At 43.4% G+C, this 21,252-nt stretch overlaps 1 protein-coding gene across 1 annotated transcript in view; it reads right to left on the bottom strand.

Moving 5' to 3' along the window:
• The window catches only part of ZFYVE26 (zinc finger FYVE-type containing 26), a gene marked incomplete in the record, with an annotated part of 1,901,467 nt that overhangs the window by 1,732,531 nt on the left and 147,684 nt on the right, over positions 1-21,252 (bottom strand). The window contains 1 exon segment of the mRNA XM_073610828.1: positions 14,597-15,107. Within this exon segment, the coding sequence (XP_073466929.1) occupies positions 14,597-15,107 (511 nt within the window).

Below are 21,252 nucleotides of genomic sequence, written 5' to 3'. Positions count from 1 at the left end.
GTGTTTTACTTCAAAAAGGATAGTTTGTGAGTAGGCAGGTACATTTCAAAAATACAAGTTCAAATTAACAAGGGACACCAACACCAACCTTCTTGAGGTAAAAAAAAAAAGATAATAATGGTGTTGTGGTAACTTGACACACAAAACGATAAATATTATGGAGAGCACTAGAAAAAAAAAAAATGCAGATCTTGATAAAAAAAAACAAAAAAACAAAAAACACATTATGGAGATGTGACGAAAAACAAAATTAATATTATTCATGAGATCACGAGAAATACTAAAGAAATCAGTTTGTGAGAACTCTGTTTGAATATGAGCAGCAAAACAACTTCATTCTTCTAGCATTCTAAAGAAGAAGAGAATGCGCTGCATTAACCACTTCACATCCAGGCCAATTCTGACACTTCGCTCCTACATGTCAAAAATCATAATTTCTTTGCTATAAAATTACATAGAACCCCCAATTATTGCTAAAAAATTTATATATAGAGACCCTAGAGAATACAATGGCGGTCATTGCAACGTTTTATCTTGCAGGGTATTTGCGCAGCAATTTTTCAAACGCGTTCTTTTTGAAAAAAAAAAAAACAGCAAAGTTAGCCAAATTTTTTTGCATAGTGTGAAAGATGAAGTTACGCTGAGTAAATAGATACCTAACATGTCACGCTTCAAAATTGCACACGCTCGTGGAATGGCGCCAAACTTTGGTACTTAAAAATCCCCATAGGCGACGCTTTAAAATTTTTTACTGGTTACATGTTTTGAGTTACAGAGGTCGTCTAGGGCCAAAATTATTGCTCTCGCTCTAACGTTTGCGACGATACCTCACATGTGTGGTTTGAACACCGTTTTCATATGTGGGCGGGACTTACGTATGCGTTCGCTTCTGCGTGCGAGCTCACGGGGACAGGGGCGCTTTAAAAATTTTTTTTTTTTTTTTTATTGTTAATTTTACTTACAAATTTTTATTTTGACACTTAAAAAAAAAAAAAAAAAAAATTTGATCACTTTTATTCCTATTACAAGAATGTAAACATCCCTTGTAAAAGGAATATGACATGATCGGTCCTCTTTACAGTGAGATATGGGGTCAATAAGACCCCACATCTCACCTCTAGGCTGGGAAGCCTAAAATATAAAAAAAATAAAAAAAACCATCACCGCTTCCCGCGCCGTTTTTTTGAATGCAGAGGCCGGGCGTGACGTCATAACATCACGCCAGGCCTCCAAACGATCATAGAGACTCCGGCGACCATCTGGTCCACCAGAAATCTCTATGATCTACATCCGGCGCCGGCTCTCCGACTCACCTCGGTGAGTCGGTAGAAGCACCGAAGGGCGGCGGGAGGGGGGGGGACGTCCCCTTTCACCGCCCGTAAGAACGATCAAGCGGCGGAACAGCCGCTATGATCGTTCTTATGGTGTACGGAATCGCCGGCTGAAAATGCCGGTATCTGAATGATGTCTGTAGCCTCAGGCATCATTCAGATATAACCCCGGAAAGTCGAGGCCGTCATATGACGGCCTAAGGATATGAAGTGGTTAAACTATTTAAAAAATTGCAGCGTGACAAATGTGCCATCTCCATTACGAACGCTAGTTTTACCAGACCGAGCGCTTTCGTCTCGTAATTTATTCTAAGCATGCGTGGCATTTTGTGCGTCGGAATTGTGTACACGATCGGAATTTACGCAAACAGATTTTGTTGTCGGAAAATATGAGAACCAGATCTCAAATTTTGTGTGACGGAAATTCCGATGGAGCCTACACACGGTCGGAATTTCTGACAAAAGGTTCCCATCGAACATTTTCTGTCGGAAAATCCGACCGTGTGTACGAGGCATTAGACTTACCGGGGACTGTATTTCTAAGAGCCTTTCAGGACCACCTTGGAGAGAGCGCAGCTCCCCCCATTTTCCAGGAAACACATGCCTTTAAATCCCTCCTCTTCCACCATGGCCGCAGTTATTGTGTGGTCTCCGACATGCTGAAAGACAGCACAGAAAACCAAACAACCATAACAGATATTTAAACCACTTCTAAGATAAAAAGGGAGGGTAGTAACAGCTGTCCTCAAAGGCTCTTAGAAGTACAGTCACCGGTAAGTCTAAGTCTCTCAAATCGCCTTTCAGGACAACAGAGAAACTTACCCTAGGGTGGGACCACTGCCTGCAGCACCTTCCTACTGAAGGCTTGATCTGCAGAGAACAGCAGGTCCAACCTATAGTGTTGGAGAAATGTAAAGAAGTTGGACCAGGTGGCAGCCTTGCATATTTGATCAGGCATAGCACCGGCCAAGGAAACTGCCGTTGATCTCGTAGAGTGAGCAGTGATACCTGAGGGGCGTACTTCTCCCTTAGATTTGTAGGCCTTTGTGATTGACCGTTTAAGCCACCTACCCAGAGTGCTCTTGGAAACTTTCTCCCCTTTATGGGGTCCTGAGAAGATTACAAAGAGAGCATTTGATTTCCTAAACTCTTTGAAGACTGTAAGGTAATTTAACAGGCACCTCCTTACATCCAGTGTATGGAAAGCTTCTTCTCCTGCATTGGCTGGAGCTGAGGAGAAAGTGGGTAAAACTATTTTGGTGAAAAGTTGTGGAAACCTCAGGTAGAAATGCCAGGTCCGTCTGAAGGATTACTCGGTCAGAAAAAACCTTCAGAGAGGGTTCTGTGACCGCCAAGGCCTGAAGCTCACTGACCCTTCTGGCTGACGTGATGGCTACAAGAAAAATTATTTTAAGAACTACATGTTTTAAGGATGCTTCCTAAAGGGGTTCAAAACTGAGCTTTCATGAGAACCTGCAAAACAATAGACAGATCCCAACTGGGAAAAACTTTAAGGGGTACCGGCCTATTCAGCACAAGTGCCCTAAAAAAAAAAAAATCTTAAAATGAACACCTCTTTGGACAGTCTTTTAAAAAAAAAAACTGAAAGAGCCGCCACCTGTGTTTTAAGAGTGCCGACTGCCAGCCCCTTCTCCATTCCTTTATGGAAGAATTCCAAAACTGAAATTATACTTTTGACCTGGAAGCCTTTAGAAGAGCATCAGGAATTGAACTTTTTCCATACCTTTTAGGTATATGGCCCGAGTTACTTCCTTCCTACTGGAGAGTAGGGTCTTCACTAGTTTTTCTGACAGTCCCTTGGCTTTTAGGAGATCTTCTTCAGAAACTAAGCTGTAAGCCCTTTCTGGATGGTAGCCTCCAGGGCGGTTTGTGGCCAGATTTAGCAAAGTCGCGAAAGGAGGTTTTGTGGCCAGATTTAGCAAAATCGTGGCCAAAGAGGAGTGACCAGGATCAGATTGGCATTTTCCTCGCTGAATTTCCTGAGGACCAGCGGTATTAGCGGGAAGGGGGGGAAAGCATAGCACAGCTGGTAATGCCAGGGGTGGGTGAAAGGATCTATGCCTATGGCCCGATCTTCCCGGTGGAGTTAGAAAAACACCTGTACTTTTGAGTTGTGCTGACTCGCCAACAGATCTATTTAAGGTTGTCCCCATACTTCGGTGACCATCAAGAAGACTTCTTGGTTCAGACACCACTCTGCTTCTGCCACTCTTCTTCTACTTAGTAGGTCTGCTAACAGATTCTGGGATCCCTTTAGATGAACCTCAGACAGAGGTGCCACATTTTGCTTTGCCCAAGTAAGCAGGTGACTGGCTAGCTCCAAGAGTCCTTTTCTCCTGGTCCCTCCCAGTTTTAATACATAAGCTACTGCTGTTGTATTGTCCGAGAGTACTTGCACATGTTGCCCCCTGACTGCCTGTTGAAAGGCTAGGAGTCTGAGAAAAATGGCCTTCAGTTCCCACCAATTTGAGGACTTGCGGGCTTCTGCTTTGGACCAGGCCCCCTGAGAGATCTGGCCATCCAAGTGGACTCCCCAAGCAATGCGTCCGTCAGACTTTTGTCTAGGGGAAAGATCCAGGGAAGACCTCTTGCTAGGTTGGTCAAATTCTGCCACCACCAGAGCGCTCACGTTTGAGGTGAGCCTGATTTGTTTTTCTAGAGGCTCCTGGTGTGACCACCTTTGTAGGATGTTCACCTGGAGAGGCCGGGAATGTAGTCTGGCCCACTGTATGGCTGGAATGGATGCCGTGAGAAGTCCCAAAACTGCCATGGCTAACCGGACTGAAACAGATTGGTTTGAATCTGCCTCACCGCAGATTGGACTTTATCTTCTCCTGTGGGGAGGGGGGGGAAATTTCTGAAGCACCAAGTTTATTGTATAGCCCAGGGACTTCATCTCTTGTGCTGGCTCTAAATATGATTTTTCTAAATTTAGGAGCCAACCTAGGTTCTTGAGGTGAGCCACCTGCAGGTTTGTCAGGACCTAGCCTTTGGAATCTGCAAAGAATAATAGATCATCCAGATACGGGACTACCGATATTCCTCTTAGCTTCAGAGGCCCCAGAGCTTCCGCTATTACTTTTGTAAAGATCCTGGGGTAGGGTGCAAGTCCGAACGGCAGGGCTCTGAATTGGAGATGCCATATTGAACTCCCCAGGTTGAGAGCTAGACGGAGAAAAAAAAAACGTTGGGAAGCTTGAGCTTTTGGGACGTGCAAATAAGCATCCCTTAGATCTAGGGATGCCATAAAGCAATCTGGGGTTGTTATTGAATAGATCGTGCCCATCCAAAAATGTTTGTAACGGATCAATTTGTTCAGAATCTTCAAGTTCAGTATAAACCGATGCTTTCAAGGGTTTTTTTCACTAAGATGATATGAGAGTAGAAGCCCCGACCTTCCTCATGTTTTGGGACTTGGATAACTTCTTCCTGTTGAATCAGATCCTGAAGCAGGTTCGTCATTGTGGAAGCTTTTTCCATGTCTTTTGGAAGATTTGTGACCGAAAACCTGCTCGGGGGGTTATCCGAAAACTCCAAACTGTACCCCTGGGAGATAACGTTCCTTACGAACAGGCTTACAGTTGTTTTTTACCCACTGTGGGAAAAAGGAAGACAACCTTCCCTCCACTGGGATGAGATTGTAACTTTTTCTTAGAGGGGTGGTCGGAGGGGGTTCTAAAGAGAACTCCCCCTCTTCCCTTACCCCTCTGGGAGACCCAGCAGTTCTTCTGGTCATTTTTGTGGGGCTGTTTAACAGCACAAACATTTTTGAGTAGTTGTTTCTTTTTGGAACACCATTTTCTTGTCGGCTGTTTTGTCCAGGACCATTTCAAGGTCTGGACCAAAAAGGTGGTCATCTGAGAAAGGTAGCCCACGTAACTTAATCTTGGATGCTGCGTCACTGGTCCAAGCATTCAACCAGATAGCACGTCTAGCTGAGTTCACCAGCGCTGAAGATCTTGCCGACATATTTACTGATTCTGCTGATGCATCGGCCATGTCCTTTACCGCTTTCAGCATCAGTGGAAAGGAATCCAGTAATTCTTTCCGAGATGTGCCTGCCTCTACGTGGCTCTTCAGCTTTTCCATCCAGAATTCCAGGTTCCTTGCTACTACTGTGAAAGCCATAGCAGCTTTGAGACTGGTAGATGTGGAATCCCACACTTTTTCAGGAGGGAGTCCACCCTCTTATCAATCGCATCCTTTAGTACCCCCATGTCTTCAAAGTTCGAACGCTAGGTCCCTGCGATGGGACACTTGTAAGAACGCGGCCTCCACTCAGGACTTTTTGTTCCAAACCTCGGTCTCCTCCTCTTCAAAGGGAAACCTTCATTTGAGGGTTTTGGAAAAGGACCTCTCTGGGTCCTTCCACTCTTTAACTGCATCTGAGAGGATCCTATGGACTGGAAACACCCTGTGTTTAGTCTCATCTAAGCATTGGTACATTTTGTCATGTACCGATAGTTGCACTCTTTTCTCCTGGATCTCTAGAGCCGTGTAGATTGCTTTCAGAAGATCATCTAACTCATCTAGTGATAGCCAGGCATCTAGGTACAAGCTATCATCTTCCTCCTCCTTCGAATCCCAGAGGGAAAGAAGAGTACTTGTCCCCTCATCCCCTGAGTCACCAATCTATGCTGTTTTAGAGGTGGATGCACGAGGTCTGGACAGTGGATGTCGGGGCTCAACCTGGCTTGCCAGGGCTTTTGCCCAGCATAGTTTTGACCGAGCTCAAAGAGTTTGTAAGTTCTCGTATGGAAGAAAACAGATCCTTGTATTGTTGTGATCTCATCCCATGGAGCCTCAATGCTCCATGGGATGAGCAGAGAAAAAAAAAAAAAAGATTATAAGTCCTGGAGAGGCGTTCTAAGGCGTCTCAGGGAGCAGAAGGCATCTAATCAAAAGTGTCATCATATAGAGCCCAGCATAGCCATATAAGAATTTTGATCAAAGGTCTCCTTGTCCATGTGGATGTAACTCAAAAATTAAGACTGATTCAGGAAGGAAACAATGGGAAATATTGAAAATACAAAGTTATAAAGCATAGCCAATCCGATCAGGACTATCCCTGTCTGCCTGACAGGCATATGCAATCAGTACATTAAGCATTATGAACTGGAAAGAAGGAAGCAACCAATATGAGAAGAAAGAGTCTGAGAAGGAGAAGGGGAATAAGAAAAGAGAAGAAGAGAGTCAACAGGGTGTGAGAGGAGAGGAGCCTTAAATTGAAAGAAGCGTACTGTCGAACCGGGAAGGCTGAGTATACATAATCCATGGTCACCAAACTCAAAGAAACTTGTCATGCGTGTAACAAAATGGCTATTAATTTCTCATTCACCATGACATCATTCAAAGGGATCTTGACCGCTCCGAACCTAAGCATAGGGGTTTTCTATAACTTAGCAATGGTCAATTTAGTTGTAGTAAAAATATGTTGTGCCAGTTGCCTTTCCGGTCGTAGCAATTCGGCAATAGGTTTTTCCTAGAAGGGCTTCATAGGAGTCCCTTTTAAGATTAACATGAAATGAATTCCAAATAAGAGCATAGACCCTGACCCATAACCTGAACGCCCTCAGGCATGACCACCAGGTATGTGCCATGGAACCTTCCTGCGGACATCCCCGAAAGCAGAGAGGAGAGTAAGTTAGTATAAAGCAGGCCAGTGTAGCCGGCGTGTAATACCACCTATATAGCACTTCATAGGCATTCTCCAAAATAAGGGACTTTGCAGGCAACAAGGGAAAAGATAAAAAAAAATGTTATAAATGATATTTATTTGAAAATATAAAGTTATTCAGGTGCAGACATCACCAAAAATAAAGTTGATAAAAACAGAAAGCTACAAAAATTAATCGTTAGAGCGTGGCAATTGTGAATATTCGTCCCAACGCGTTTCAGGACACTTGTGGGGTCCTTTCATCAGGGGCGTTCAAGGCAAGGTGAAGTTACCATAGCACATTCTAAAAACACAAGACAGAAAAATAATAATAAGAAGAAGAAACAAACAGACAAAAAATAATAATAAAAAACAACAAACTATGCCCATCATGGGCAAGGGCCAAGAAGCGGGAGCATCGTTGAGACAGAGATTGAGAGATCACCTACCGATTGGATGAACTTGATATTGTATACACCTCCAAAAAATATATATACCAGCTGATGTAGTGCGGCCGTGAAGTCACAGCAGATGCCGTGGAGCAGTGTGAGATGGGGATGGCTACTTAACTACAAATAACCAAGAGATTTGCGTGGTTAAATGCAGGTTGGTTCAAAACCCAAGTAGGGCAAATGGCGACACTATTGCCAATAGAATGTCTGCAAGAAAGAAAAAATATATATCAACTTTAAATATAGAGCTCATAAGGAAGCAGCTGTTATGGTTCACTACAGTATTATCATTGATATAAATATACACTTGTTGAGGAACCCCCCTTTAAATCCTTCATTAGTGGGCACAGATGATCATCAAAGCAGTTAGAGATAGGAAGTATAACGTTTTATTATAAATCATTGAAAAATATCAATGAAGAAAACTTAAAAGTAAAGTCAGTTATACAGGTAAGCCCTTGTGTTGATAATAAGCAAAGAATGTCCAAACAGTTAAGTAGCATTGGCAAGCATCAAATTGATCTGGAGCAGACAGATACTTTATATAAATAGATGTTACAACATTAGACCAGCCCATAGTAAATGAGCCAGGCATTGTTCAAGCAATGGCAGACAATAACCACTGTGATTAGTGTCATACAATTGAAATTACAGCTGGGTGTTTTACCATCCTTGCAGTTTTTTTTTTTAATAATCAAAATTTTATTCATTTATATAATACATCATTTATACAACATACTATACCCCTACATTCAACCATCCTTGCAGTTTAACACAGACAGAACGTCAGTCCTGGAGAGGATGGAGGAGGCTAGTGATTGCACTTGGGTTTATGCTTTTATAACGAGGGGGGGTTTCTCAACAAGCATATATTTATATCAATGATAATACTGTAGTGAAAAATAACAGTTGTTTCCTTATGAGCTCTATATTTAAAGATATCATATATATTAATTTTCTTTCTTGCAGACATTCTATTGCCAAGAGTGTCGCCATTTGCCCTACTTGAGTTTTGAACCAACCTGCATTTAACCACGCAAATCTCTTGGTTATTTTTAGTTAAGTAGCCATTCCCATCTCACACTGCTCCACTGCATCCGCTGTGACTTCACGGCCGCACAACACCAGCTGGCATATATATTTTTTGGAGGTGTATGCAATATCAAGTTCAATTAGTAGATGATCCCCCAATCTCGGTCTCAACGATGCTCCCGCTTCTTGGCCCTTGCCCATGATGGGCATAGTTTGTTGTTTTTTATTATTTTTTGTCTGTTATTATTATTATTATTCTGTCTTGTGTTTTTAGAATGTGCTATGGTAATTTCACCTTGCCTTGAACGCCCCTGATGAAGGGACCCCACAAGCGCCCTGAAAGGTGTCGGGCCGAATATCCACTATTGCCACGCACTAACAATTTATTTTTGTAACTTGCTGTTTTTATCAACTTTATTTTTGGTGATGGCTGCACCTGAATAATTTTATATTTTCTGCAAATAAATATAATTTATACAATTTTTGTTTATATCCTTTCCCTTGTTGCCTACAAAGTCCCTAGTACTTACCTGGGGGGTATTTCCTCTTTCATACTTAATTCAGGATTGGCAACTCTTAGCCCCCATTGGTGGATCTATATAGTTAACTAAAGTAACAAGTCGTTTGGGCCACAGCTGAATAGTGTCAGTAACATAGTGTAGATCAGGGCCCACAGTGGACAGTGAGAGTCATCAGACTGGTATCAGGCTCAAAGTGGAGTGGGCAGTGAGGATATTTAGTGTTTCCCAGGTGAACCTTGTCAGCTGTCAGCCATTGGGCACGTCCTGGAAGAGTTGGGCTTGGAGGGAGCGAAGGGCTTGAGAGCTTTGGTGGGACATCTGAGAAGGCCTGCGAAGTGGCTGAGATCTCGAATGAGCAGATGTAGATGGCATTTCCTTTTGGGGGGGGGGTGGGATCAAGCTGCAGTTCCTGAAAGTGCCGCTGCAGGTCAGGTAGGGAGGAAGCGTGGAATTGGCGGCCATTTTGAGAGAACGAGAGCTTAAAGGGGAACCAACATCTGTACCGGATCCCCTGGGTTTTCAGGACTTGCAGATAAGGCTTTACATTTCTTCTCTTAGCAATAGTGACTGGGGAGAGGTCTGTAAACAGTTGGAGAGTGTTCCCCTGGAAAGAGGTCTTGGCGGTCCCTTGCAGGAGCCTCTCTTTAGGACAATAATAGTGGAATTTGATGATGACGTCCCTGGGAGGGCCCTCAGTTGGTTTAGGAGCCAGAGATCTGAGTATACGGTCAAATTCCAAGCGCTCAAGGGGGGTATCAGGTGCAAGCTCCTGAAAAAAAGGCAGTGGCGGTTCCCTGCAAATCAGTGGTGGTCTCAGGGATTCCACGAATGCGGAGGTTATGCCTGCGGGTTCTGTTTTCAGCATCCTCCAGTTTATCCTGCATACTCTCAAGTTCTGTGTGTAGTTTATCAACCTCCTCTTCATGCCCCTCCAACACAGTCGTAGCCAGGTCCATGCGCTGCTCCAATTGATTGGTGCGGTGGCCTAGCTCTTTAAGACCCATAAACTTGGTCAGCAGAGAGCTTGCGGGAGGCCCCAGTGATTTCATCCCACACTATGGAGCAGAAATGGCTAAGCATGGCATTACAGTCTGTGGTCAGGGGGCTGACTAGAGCAGAGGGGAATTGGTGAAGGCTGTCCTCTGAGTGCAGCGTGGAGTCATCTGGATCCGGAGGCTCAGGCGCCATCTTGCCCTTACCTTTCCCCTTTCCTGAAGTGAGGGAAGCCTTCTGAGGTGAGCGGTAACGCTGTCGGTTCCGGGGTGTGCAATGCATACCCGCCGGATCCCGGTGATGTCCGCTGTCCCGGGAGCCGTTCCAGCTATGTCGGCGAGCGGGTAGTGCCTTGTCAGCCGAGGAGAGATGTTCCGTTGGCGCGGAGCGAGGAGACTAAGCTTCCATCTTCCTTGCCCCCGTGATGTTTTCTCTTCAACAAGTTCTGCTATATATGTTCCATACAGTGCTTTTTGCCATGAATCAATAAGGGGATTCTTGCAAGATGGGCATTTCCTCTGAGCTGGTGGATTTGAATGTTTAGGTTTTTGCTAACGCTTTGCCCTGCAAGAAAACAGACAAGACTCCCCTAAGCGTCATCACTTTCAGACCTTACACCGCCCCTAGTGAGAACAGACCTCCACCAGACAAGGAACTGTGCCCCGAGCAGTTCCAGACCCAACCATAGAACCACCCGTCCAGGCTGCGGGGTCTGAGCGAAGTTACCGCTGACCCTGCAGCCGCAGGCTCCCTGTCAGGCAGGTACACAACATACAGGTGTTCTCATAAGTTTACATACCCTGGCAGAATTTGATTTCTTGGCAATTTTTCAGAAAATATGAATGATAACACAAACTTTTCTTTCGCTCATGGTTAGTATTTGGCTGAAGCCATTTATTATCAATCAACTATGTTTAACTCTTTTTAAACCATAATCACAACAGAAACTACCCAAATGACCCTGATCAAAAAAGTGTATATACCCTGGTGATTTTGGCCTGATAACATGCACACAAGTTGACACAAAGGGGTTTGAATGGTTATTAAAGGTAACCATCCTCATCTGTGATAAGTTTGCTTGTAATTAGTGTGTGTATATATAAAAGAAGGTCAATGAGTTTCTGGACACCTGACAGACCCTTGCATCTTCAATCCAGTGCTGCACTGACGTTTCTGGATTCTGAGTCATGGGGAAAGCAAAAGGATTTTCAAAGGATCTGCGGGAAAAGATAGTTGAACTGTATAAAACAGAAAAGGAATATAAATAGATATCCAAGGAATTGAGAATGCCAGTGTTAAAACTCTAATCAAGTGGAAAATGAGAACTTCTGTTAAAACAAAACCACGGTTAGGTAGACCAACTAAGCTTTCAACCACAACTGCCAGGAAAATTGTTCGGGATGCAAAGAAAAACCCACAAATAACTTCAGGTGAAATACAGGACTCTGAAAACATGCGTTGTGGCTGTTTCAAGATGCACAATAAGGAGGCGCTTGAAGAAAGAGGGGCTGAATGGTCGAGTCGCCATTACTACGCAAATGCCACAAAGTATCCCGCTTACAATACTCCAAACAGCACAGAGACAAGCCTCAAACCTTCTGGCACAAAGTCATTTGGAGTGATGAGACCAAAATTGAGCATTTGGCCACAACCATAAACACTACATTTGGAGAGGAGTCAGCAAGGCCTATGATGAAAGGTACACTATTCCTACTGTGAAACACGGAGGTGGATCGCTTATGCTTTGGGGATGTGTGAGCTACAAAATGCACAGGAAATTTGGTCAAAATTGATGGCAAGATGAATGCAGTATGTTATCAAATAATACTGGAGGAACATTTGCAGTCATCAGTCAGGAAGCCGAGCATAGGACATACTTGGACATTCCAACATGACAATGATCCAAAACACAAGGCCAGGTCGACCAGTCATTGGCTACAGCAGAATAAAGTGAAGGTTTTTGCCAAGAGGAACGGGCAGCTTTACCATCTGAGACGATAAAGAGCCTCATCCACAAATACCACAAAAAACTTCAAGCTGTCATTGATGTTAAAGGGGGGCAATACATGGTATTAAGAACTGGGGTATGTAAACTTTTGATCATGGTCATTTGGGTAGTTTCTGTTTTGATTATGATTTAAAAACCGTAAACATAGTTGGTTGCTAATAAATATCTTCAGCCAAACACTAACCATGAGTGAAAAAAAAAAGTTTTTGTGTTATTCATATTCTCTGAAAAATGGACAAGAACTCATAAATTCTGCCAGGGTATGTAAACTTATGAGCACAACTGTATACCAAAATAAACCCATATGGAGAAAATTGAAGGCACCACTGTACCCCTCTTACCTGGCTCTGGCCGATGCTTGAGATGCCTGCTTCCGCCATGGCTGCTGGTCTCTCTTCCATCGTTAAGCAGAGAGCGCAGCGGGGCATTCAGAAAAAGCCATCTGGCTTTAAATTACCCGTTACCAGCATCATCATCAATGGCCAGAACTGGAAACACTGGTCGATAGACCCACCCCCCTGTCCTTTGCGTTCCAGGCGACTGGACCCACTTGTCGCCCCTCCCCGATAGAAAGGCGCGTCACCGGACGTGAAGTCATCCGCCAGCCGGGACCCAAAACCATCATGCGGGAATACCAAGAGGCGGTAGCAGCAGCCCGCCTGGCCACCTAAGCCACTCTCGCAGACCCCGGGTACACAGACGCAGACGCCTCCTGCGAGCCATTGCTACCCCTGAGCTGGAGACTGCAGAACAACCCCCGCCCGTACTGTGGGTGCTGGGATGGTCACTGCACACCAGGCAGAAAAAACACCTTGAGGTAAGCCTTGCCCCTCCACCTTGGAGAGAGCGCAGCTCCCCCTGGTTACAGCAGCGCTTCCACCATGGCGGAGGAAACACAATAACTGAGGCCACGAAAGAAGGAGGGATTTAAAGGCTGTATGTGTTTCCTAAAAAATGGGCGGAGCTGGATTCTCTCCAAGGTTGTCCTGAAAGGTGATTTCAGAAATCACAGTAAAATTGAGGGTGTTTATGGCACCTTTTTCTCTTATCGGCAAAATGCGGATAACACCAATTTTGGATGATATGCTTCGGCCGCCAAAATTTTGGTGCATGCTAGTAGAAGCACATGCATTCGAATGGATAGAGGGCAGGGGGACAGGGATTAGTACAGAGCATAGTCTGAGCAGAGATGAGAGCTGAGGGGATTTGTGCAGAGAGGAGAGAACCGGGAAAGTGTGGGTGGGGGATTTGTGCAGAGAGGAGAAATGAAAAAGGTGAAAGATTTGGGCAGAGGTGAGAACTGCAGAAGGCAGGTTGTGCAAAATGAGAGCTGTGGAATGGGAGGGTGGCATAGGTGAGAGCTGTGGAATGGGAGGGTGGCATAGGTGAGAGCTGTGGAATGGGAGGGTGGCATAGGTGAGAGCTGTGGAATGGGAGGGTGGCATAGGTGAGAGCTGTGGAATGGGAGGGTGGCATAGGTGAGAGCTGTGGAATGGGAGGGTGGCATAGGTGAGAGCTGTGGAATGGGAGGGTGGCATAGGTGAGAGCTGTGGAATGGGAGGGTGGCATAGGTGAGAGCTGTGGAATGGGAGGGTGGCATAGGTGAGAGCTGTGGAATGGGATGGTGGCATAGGTGAGAGCTGTGGTAACAAAGTTCATTGAACAAGAGTATGTAAATGTATGGCACAATATGCAGGGTGCAGTGGTGAGAATTTTGTAACATGCCTTGCACATTACATACTCACAACCACAATACTCTGTAAGCTGTGCAGTAGGTTACATATCTTTTACAATAGTTTGGTACATATTAAAGGCTTCTGGATGGTACTCTTGAATGCTGTAATCTGTACAATGGGTTTTGTGTTGCATACATTTGAGCCCTGCATTCTGTATGCTGGACTGTATATTACATACACTTTACCACTGCACTATGTGCTGGGCTCTATGTTCCATATTTCTGATGCTTGCACTCTGTACACAGGGATATTTTGCAGAATTCCTAAGCACAAGGGACGCTTCGCATTGAATTCAAGTACTATCCCTTTGGCCGAATTATTTTCTGAACCCTGTGTGATACGTACTTCTCAAGGCTGCACATTACACACCCCAGAGCCATGTGTGTTATACACTCCTGAGCCCTGTGCTTTGTGCATTACACATTCCTGAAAAAAATGAGTCTTGTGCGATAAGAAGTTCTAAGCCTTAACTTATTACCATTAATTGGCGCCACTTTACTTCTCTTCCCTGAAAAGGGCAGGGTTTGAGGTGAGGAGCTGGACGGGGAGGGTAAGTTCCTGCACCTATTCTCTGAGCAAAAAAAACCCTGGCTGTTTCACTCTCCACTAGTTCACTAATTATGTGCTTGGACAAAACTAATGTCACACGCCAACCCATAGGTTTAAGAAACACTGGTTTAAAGCAACGTATCTCAATTATTGCACAATTCATCATTTATCTGTTGCTCTACGTGTACAATTCTGATATCACAGGATTATTCAAAAAATATAAAAATCCAAGACCAATATCCCTAAAGCCTAGAAATGAAAAAATACCTGACTGTGCAAAAAAGTAAAATTACAAACCTTTTCCCGAAGATATCTGTGCAGCAACATATGTCTTTGTTTTCTCATTGATGACACTGCTATACAGAGTAACCAAATTGGCATTCTGCTTCCTGAGTATAGATGCCTGAATTTGCTCCTCTGAAATATATCCTTTAACCCAGGAGGCTGTGAAGAGTTTAGTGCATAAATGTTTGAGTTCACTTGCTTGGAGATCCAAATCAAAGCACATGATCTTTAAGATCTTGTAGATCAGATTCACAGTTTGAGAAAATAGTGCCTCCGTCTGGTGTTGTTCCTGAAGAGATGTCAACAAGTCTAAAATTAAGTCCACAGGGATATTTAGGAGATGACAATTATATTCAAATTCCATGGAATGACTGTCATCCACCAGAAGGAAACTCAAGAGTGCTTGTACTAACTCAGTGTTTTGAGTCAGGTTCTCACAGAGAGACGATATCGTGTGAGCTGAGAGTTCTCTTCTGCATGCCTTTGTATCATTCGAACTATGTAAAAATAACTCATAGAGTTCCTAAAATGAAAGAGTAAATTGTTGAGAAAGGCAATTTGTTATTTTTCTATACCAATAACCATTTAGAAGAAGAGGTTTTCTTTATTTAAATTTGCATTTGAACCAAGGGCATTGAAATTCAGGAACTGGTTGTAAACCTCCAACATGAAAAATTAACAAATCATATTTTTTTATTGTGTGTACTTGCCTCAAACCCAAAGCACTGAGTGCGATTTCTGTCTGCTGCCTAGTTCCTCTGCTATCTGCACGAGTCACTGCTGAAAGATTTCCAGATACCAAGCAATCATGGGTGACATGGGAGTGGGCCTCCAGCACACAGCCTGTAATTGACAGCCTGTGCATGTTTCCCTATGTGATGTGTAGAGGGAAGGTGTGTCCATTCCACAAGTATAACATGTTTTTTTTTTTTTTTCTTTTTAAAACAAAGAATCACTTCAACCACTTAAGCTACGGAAGATTTGGCTGCTCAACGGCCAGGCCATTTCTTGTGATATGGCACTGCGTCACTTTAACGGACAATTGCGCAGTCTTGCGACGTTGTACCCATACAAATTTGACATCCTTTTTTTTCCCCACAAATAGAGCTTTCTTTTGGTGGTATGTGATCATCTCTGCGCTGTTTATTTTTTGCGCTATAAACAAAAAATAGCGTCAATTTTGAAAAAAAAAAACACAGTATTTTGTACTTTTTGTTATAATAAATATCCCCAATTTAAAAAAAATATATATATTTTCCTCAGTTTGTATTCTTCTACATATTTTTGTTAAAAAAACTGCAATAAGCGTATATTGATTGGTTTGCACAAAAGTTATAGCATCTACAAAATAGGGGATAGATGTATGGCATTTTTTTTTACTAGTAATGGCTGCGATCTGCGAATTTTATCGAGACTGCGATATTGCCGCGCACAAATTGGACACTTGACACATTTTTGGGACCATTGACAATTATACAGTGATCAGTGCTATAAAAATGCACTGATTACTGAATAAATGTCACTGGCAGGGAAGGGGTTAACACTAGGGGGCGATAAAGGGGTTAACTGTGTTCCCTAGGTGTGTTCTAACTGTAGCGTAATGGGACACAGTGAGAGAGAGAGAGAGAGAGAGAGAATGATCGTGGGTGCCCGGCGGTCATAGCGTCTGCCGGGCACTCGCATTGGCTCCGGGCACACACTGTGGGCACTTTTGCCCCTAGTGGCCAAAAGGCGAAGCTACGCAAGGTAAAGTCGTTTCGCCCAGCCATGCCATTCTGCTTGCGGCGACTGGTCGGCAAGCAGTTAACCACTTTTGGACCAGCCGCCACAGTTGTACTGCGGCAGGTTGGCTCCCCTGGGCAAACTGCCGTAACTCTACGTCGGCCCTTTAAGACGCTGTAGGAGGCGCGAGCCCGCAGCCGATGCGAGTGTCCGGCGGGCACGATGACCACCGGGCACCCACGATCACTCGTAAAAGATCGAGAACCGGGATCTGTGTGTTTAACCAAACAAATCCCGGTTTTCACAGGGGAGAGGAGACACCAATGAACACCAATCTCTCTCCTCCCCTAGTCAGTCCCATCCCCCCTACAGTCAGTCCCATCCCCCCTACAGTTAGAACACATCTAGGGAACACAGGTAACCCGTTGATTGTCTCCTAGTGTTAACCCCTTCCCTGCCAGTGACATTTATACAGTAATCAGTGCATTATAGCACTGATTGCTGTATAAATGTCAATGGTCTTAAAAATGTGTCAAAAGTGTCCAATTTGTCCGCCGCAACATCGCAGTCCCAATAAAAATCGCAGATCACTACCATTACTAATAATAAAAATGCCATAAATCTATCCCCTATTTTGTAGACGCTATAACTTTTGCGCAAAACAATCAATATACGCTAATTGGGGGGTTTTTTTACCAAAAATATGTAGAATACATATCGGCCTAAACTGAGGGAAAATAATGTTTTGGGGTTTTTTTTAAATTGGGATATTTATTATAGCAAAAAGTAAAAAAAAAAAAAGTGGAGGCTGATAGGCTGGAGGCAATATAAGGCATTACAATTACATTTAAAGTAAACTTTTACCAGTATTGTACATTTAGCTTGCTCCCTGCTGGTGGCTTGCATGTGGATTTTGTGAAGTGGAATATTGAACTAAAGTGGAGAGTTAATAACCAGGAGTTAAGACAGGAGTATTATAACCTGTAAGTAACATCTTAAATTTCCTTTAAGTAATTGTATTGTAACTGGGAAATGAGTGCTAGCAGGGTTGAAGGTTTTGCTCAGTGCACAGTGTGCCACATGTATGCAAAATTGGTGCAACAGCTCCAGGATGGATACCGCTGTGACAGATGTGAGCAGGTTGCCCTTCTGGAAGCTCGCATTAGAGATCTGGAGGAGCAAGTTGCAACACTGGGCAGAAAGGACAACCTTGAAAGGGGTCCTCTGCTCGCTGAGCAGGTGGTCAGTAGGGTTGATGTGGAGGGTGGAGGGGCAAGTCAGGATTATCAGATGGGAAGATGGGTTAATGTACAACCCCTGGCAAAAAGTATGGAATCACCACTCTTGGAAAATGTTAATTTAATTGTTTAATTGTGTAAAAAAAAAAAAAAAAAAAAACAACTAATTACAGACATGCCTCCAAACTATTTTCATTTAACATTCCAATCTTCTGGCTTTAAGAAACACTTAAAAAAAGTGTAGTGTAGTCAGTTGCACTTGTTTTTGCAGATCAAGCAGAGGAAAAAAAATATGGAAACACTCAATTCTGAGGAAAATATTATGGAATCACCATGTACTTTGCAGTTCTAAAAGAAACATCTGCACCAGATTACATCCTGAAAAACAATGTCATCATAAGCAAACATCCTTTCAATTGATGGAATAAAAAAAGTGTTCAAAATCTCAATATAAACTTGTGCATTTATTGAAGATTTAATGACCGTCATCTCCCCCGTACCTTTACCTGACATGCAACCCCATATCATCAATGATTGTGGAAATTTGTATGTTTTCTTCAGGCAGTCGTCCTCATACATTTCATTGGAACGGCACCAAACAAAAGTTCCAGCATCATCCCCCTGCCCAATGCAGATTTGTAATTCATCGCTGAATATCACTTTCATCCGGTCATCCACAGTCCATGATTGCTTTTCTTTAGCCCAGTGTAACCGTGTTTTTGTCTGTTTTCATTTGGCTTTTCTGTATGTAAATCCCATTTCCTTTAGGTGATGTCTTACAGTTCGATCACAGACATTGACTCCAGTTTCTGACCATTTCTTCCTCATTTGTTTTGTTCTGTATTTTATGTTTTCAAGGCATATTGCTTTAAGTTTTCTACGCTTTTAGTTTTGACGCTTTGATGTCTTCCTTGGTCTACCAGTACACTTCCCTTTAACAACCTTCCCATTTGATTTGTACTAATGAAAACCATCATTACCACCTAAACAGAAAAAAAAACACAGTTTTACAGTGGGATAAAGAAACGCAATCATGGATTGTGGATGACTGGATGAAAGTGATATTCAGGGATGAATTATGAATCTGCAATGGGCAGGGTGATGATGCTGGAATTTTTGTTTGGTTGCGTTCCAATGAAATGTATGAAGACGAATGCCTGAAGAAAACATACAAATTTCTACAATCATTGATGATATGGGGTTGCATGTCAGGTAAAGGAACGGGGGGAGAGGACGGTCATTAAATCTTCAATAAATGCACAAGTTTATATTGAGATTTTGGACACTTTTCTTATTCCATCAATTGAAAAGACGTTAGTTGATGATGACATCATTTTTCAGGATGAAATGTAATGCAGAAGTTTGTTTTAGAATTGCAAAGTACGTGGTGGATTCCTTAATATTTTCCTCAGGATTTGAGTGATTCCATATTTTTTTCCTCTGCTTGATCTGCAAAAACAGTTGCAATTGACTACAGTTTTCTTTTTTTTCTTTAAGTGTTTCTTAAAGCCAGAAGGTTGGAATGTTAAATGAAAATAGTTTTGAGGCATGTCTGTGATTATTTATTTTTCTACACAATTAAACAATTGAATGAACATTTTCCAAGAGTGGCGATTCCATACTTTTTGCCAGGGGTTGTAGTTAGAGGGAGTGGAAGGGGCTCGCAGAAAAGGAAGGCCAGTCCTGTATTTGTGCATCAAGACAAATTTGCCAAGTTGGGTGAAGATGTGGAGGTGGCAAACACAGAGGTGGCAACCCTAGATGTCAGTGCTACCCCTAACAGCCGGGAGAGCAGCCCATCTAGTAGAGGTGGTGAGGGGAGTGCAGGTAGGCCTAGATAGTTGGTGGTTATAGGGGACTCTATAATCAGAAAGATTGATAGAATAATTTGTCGCCAGAATTGCCTCAACCGAATGGTTTGCTGTCTCCCTGGTGCTAGGGTTCGGCATGTGGTGGACCGGGTAGATAAATTACTGGGAGGGACTGGGCATGACCCAGCTGTCTTGGTCCACGTTGGAACCAATGACAGTATACATGAAAGGTGGGGGCTCCTTAAGAATCAATTTAAAGAACTAGGCTGCAAGTTGAAGGGAAGGACCTCCAAGGTGATATTCTCTGAAATATTGCCTGTGCCATGCGCAACACAGGAAAGGCAGGGGGTGATTAGAGAGCTGAATGCATGGGTAAAGACCTGGTGTAGGGAGGAGGGATTTGGGTTTCTAGAGCACTGGGCTGACTTCTCATTGGGGTGCAACCTATATGCTAAAGACGGTTTGCACTTGAATGGAAGGGGGTCTGCTGTGCTGGGGAAGAGGTTTATGGGAAAGCTGGAGGAGTATTTAAACTAGGATTGAGGGGGGAGGGTGAACTAGAATTACATCGGGCAGACAGGTCAGTTAGGGGTCAGATATTAATGGAGGATGGAATGGGGTTAGATGGGGGGAGGGTTATGGCAGGCGACAAGAAATTTCCCATGTTGCAAACAGCCATTGGAAACTATAGTGCCATTTGTACTACTAAAAATGATATGAAAAACACCAGAGGAAAATGTAATAATGCATTAAAGTGTTTGTACACCAATGCCAGAAGTCTGCCAAGCAAATAAGGCGAGTTGGAAGCTTTGGTGCATGAGGAGAGCTATGATGTAATTGGTATTGCTGAAACTTGGCTTCAATCCTCACATGACTGGGCTATTAATATTCCTGGCTATGCATTCTTTCGGAGAGAAAGGGTAAAAAGGAAAGGTGGCGGGGTCTGTCTCTATGTGAGAAGTGATCTCAAAGAAACTGTGAAAGAGGATCTGGTTGATGGAGAGTGTGATGAGTCTGAAGCATTATGGGTGGAACTGCATATAGATGGGCGCAGATCAAAGTTATTCATTGGAGTTTGTTATAGACCACCCAATGTTAACAAGGAGGTGGAGACTCAACTCCTTGCACAGATGGAAAGGGCTGCAAGGGCTGGGAAAGTGATAATAATTGGGGTTTTTAACTACCCAGAAATTGACTGGAGTAATGGCACTGCTGGGACAGTTAAAGGGCAAAAATTTATAAACCTATTACAGGACAATTTTATGGTCCAGTTTATCGAGGCCCAAACTAGGAATGAAGCTCTGTTGGACCTGGTAATCTCAAACCATGCAGAGCTTATTACGAATGTCCAGATAAAGGAACACCTGGGTAGCAGTGATCATAACATGATTTCATTTGATGTTAGCTGTAAACAAGAAATACATACGGGAAAGATAAAAACACTTAACTTCAAGAGAGCAAATTTTCCCAAGGATGAGAGCTGCTCTCCAGGATTTAGACTGGGAGGGAATATTTGCATTGATAAACACAGAACAGAAATTGGAATTCTTCAAAAAGACTGTTTGGGATCGCACTGCAAAGTATATTCCCATGGGCAAGAAGTTTAAAAGGCTAAAAACAAAACCTATGTGGCTCACAGCCAAAGTTAAAGAAGCTATAAACAATAAGAAAAGAGCTTTTAAAAAATATAGAAATGAAGGAACACTAGTAGGGTTGTCCCGATACCGATACTAGTATCGGTACCGATACCGAGCATTTGCCCAAGTACTTGTACTCGGGGCAAATGCTCCTGATGCTTCCGCCGATACCTGTACAGTCAGCAGTGATCGGCGCGTGGGGGAGTTACAAGCTTCTCCCCCCACGGCTTTCAGCTGCTTAGTGACATACAGCGGTGATC

This window comes from Aquarana catesbeiana, linkage group LG13 (genome assembly GCF_042186555.1).
Source record: "Aquarana catesbeiana isolate 2022-GZ linkage group LG13, ASM4218655v1, whole genome shotgun sequence".
In the NCBI taxonomy this organism is placed as follows: Eukaryota; Metazoa; Chordata; class Amphibia; order Anura; family Ranidae; genus Aquarana; species Aquarana catesbeiana.
This window is presented reverse-complemented; position numbering and strand designations above follow the sequence as displayed.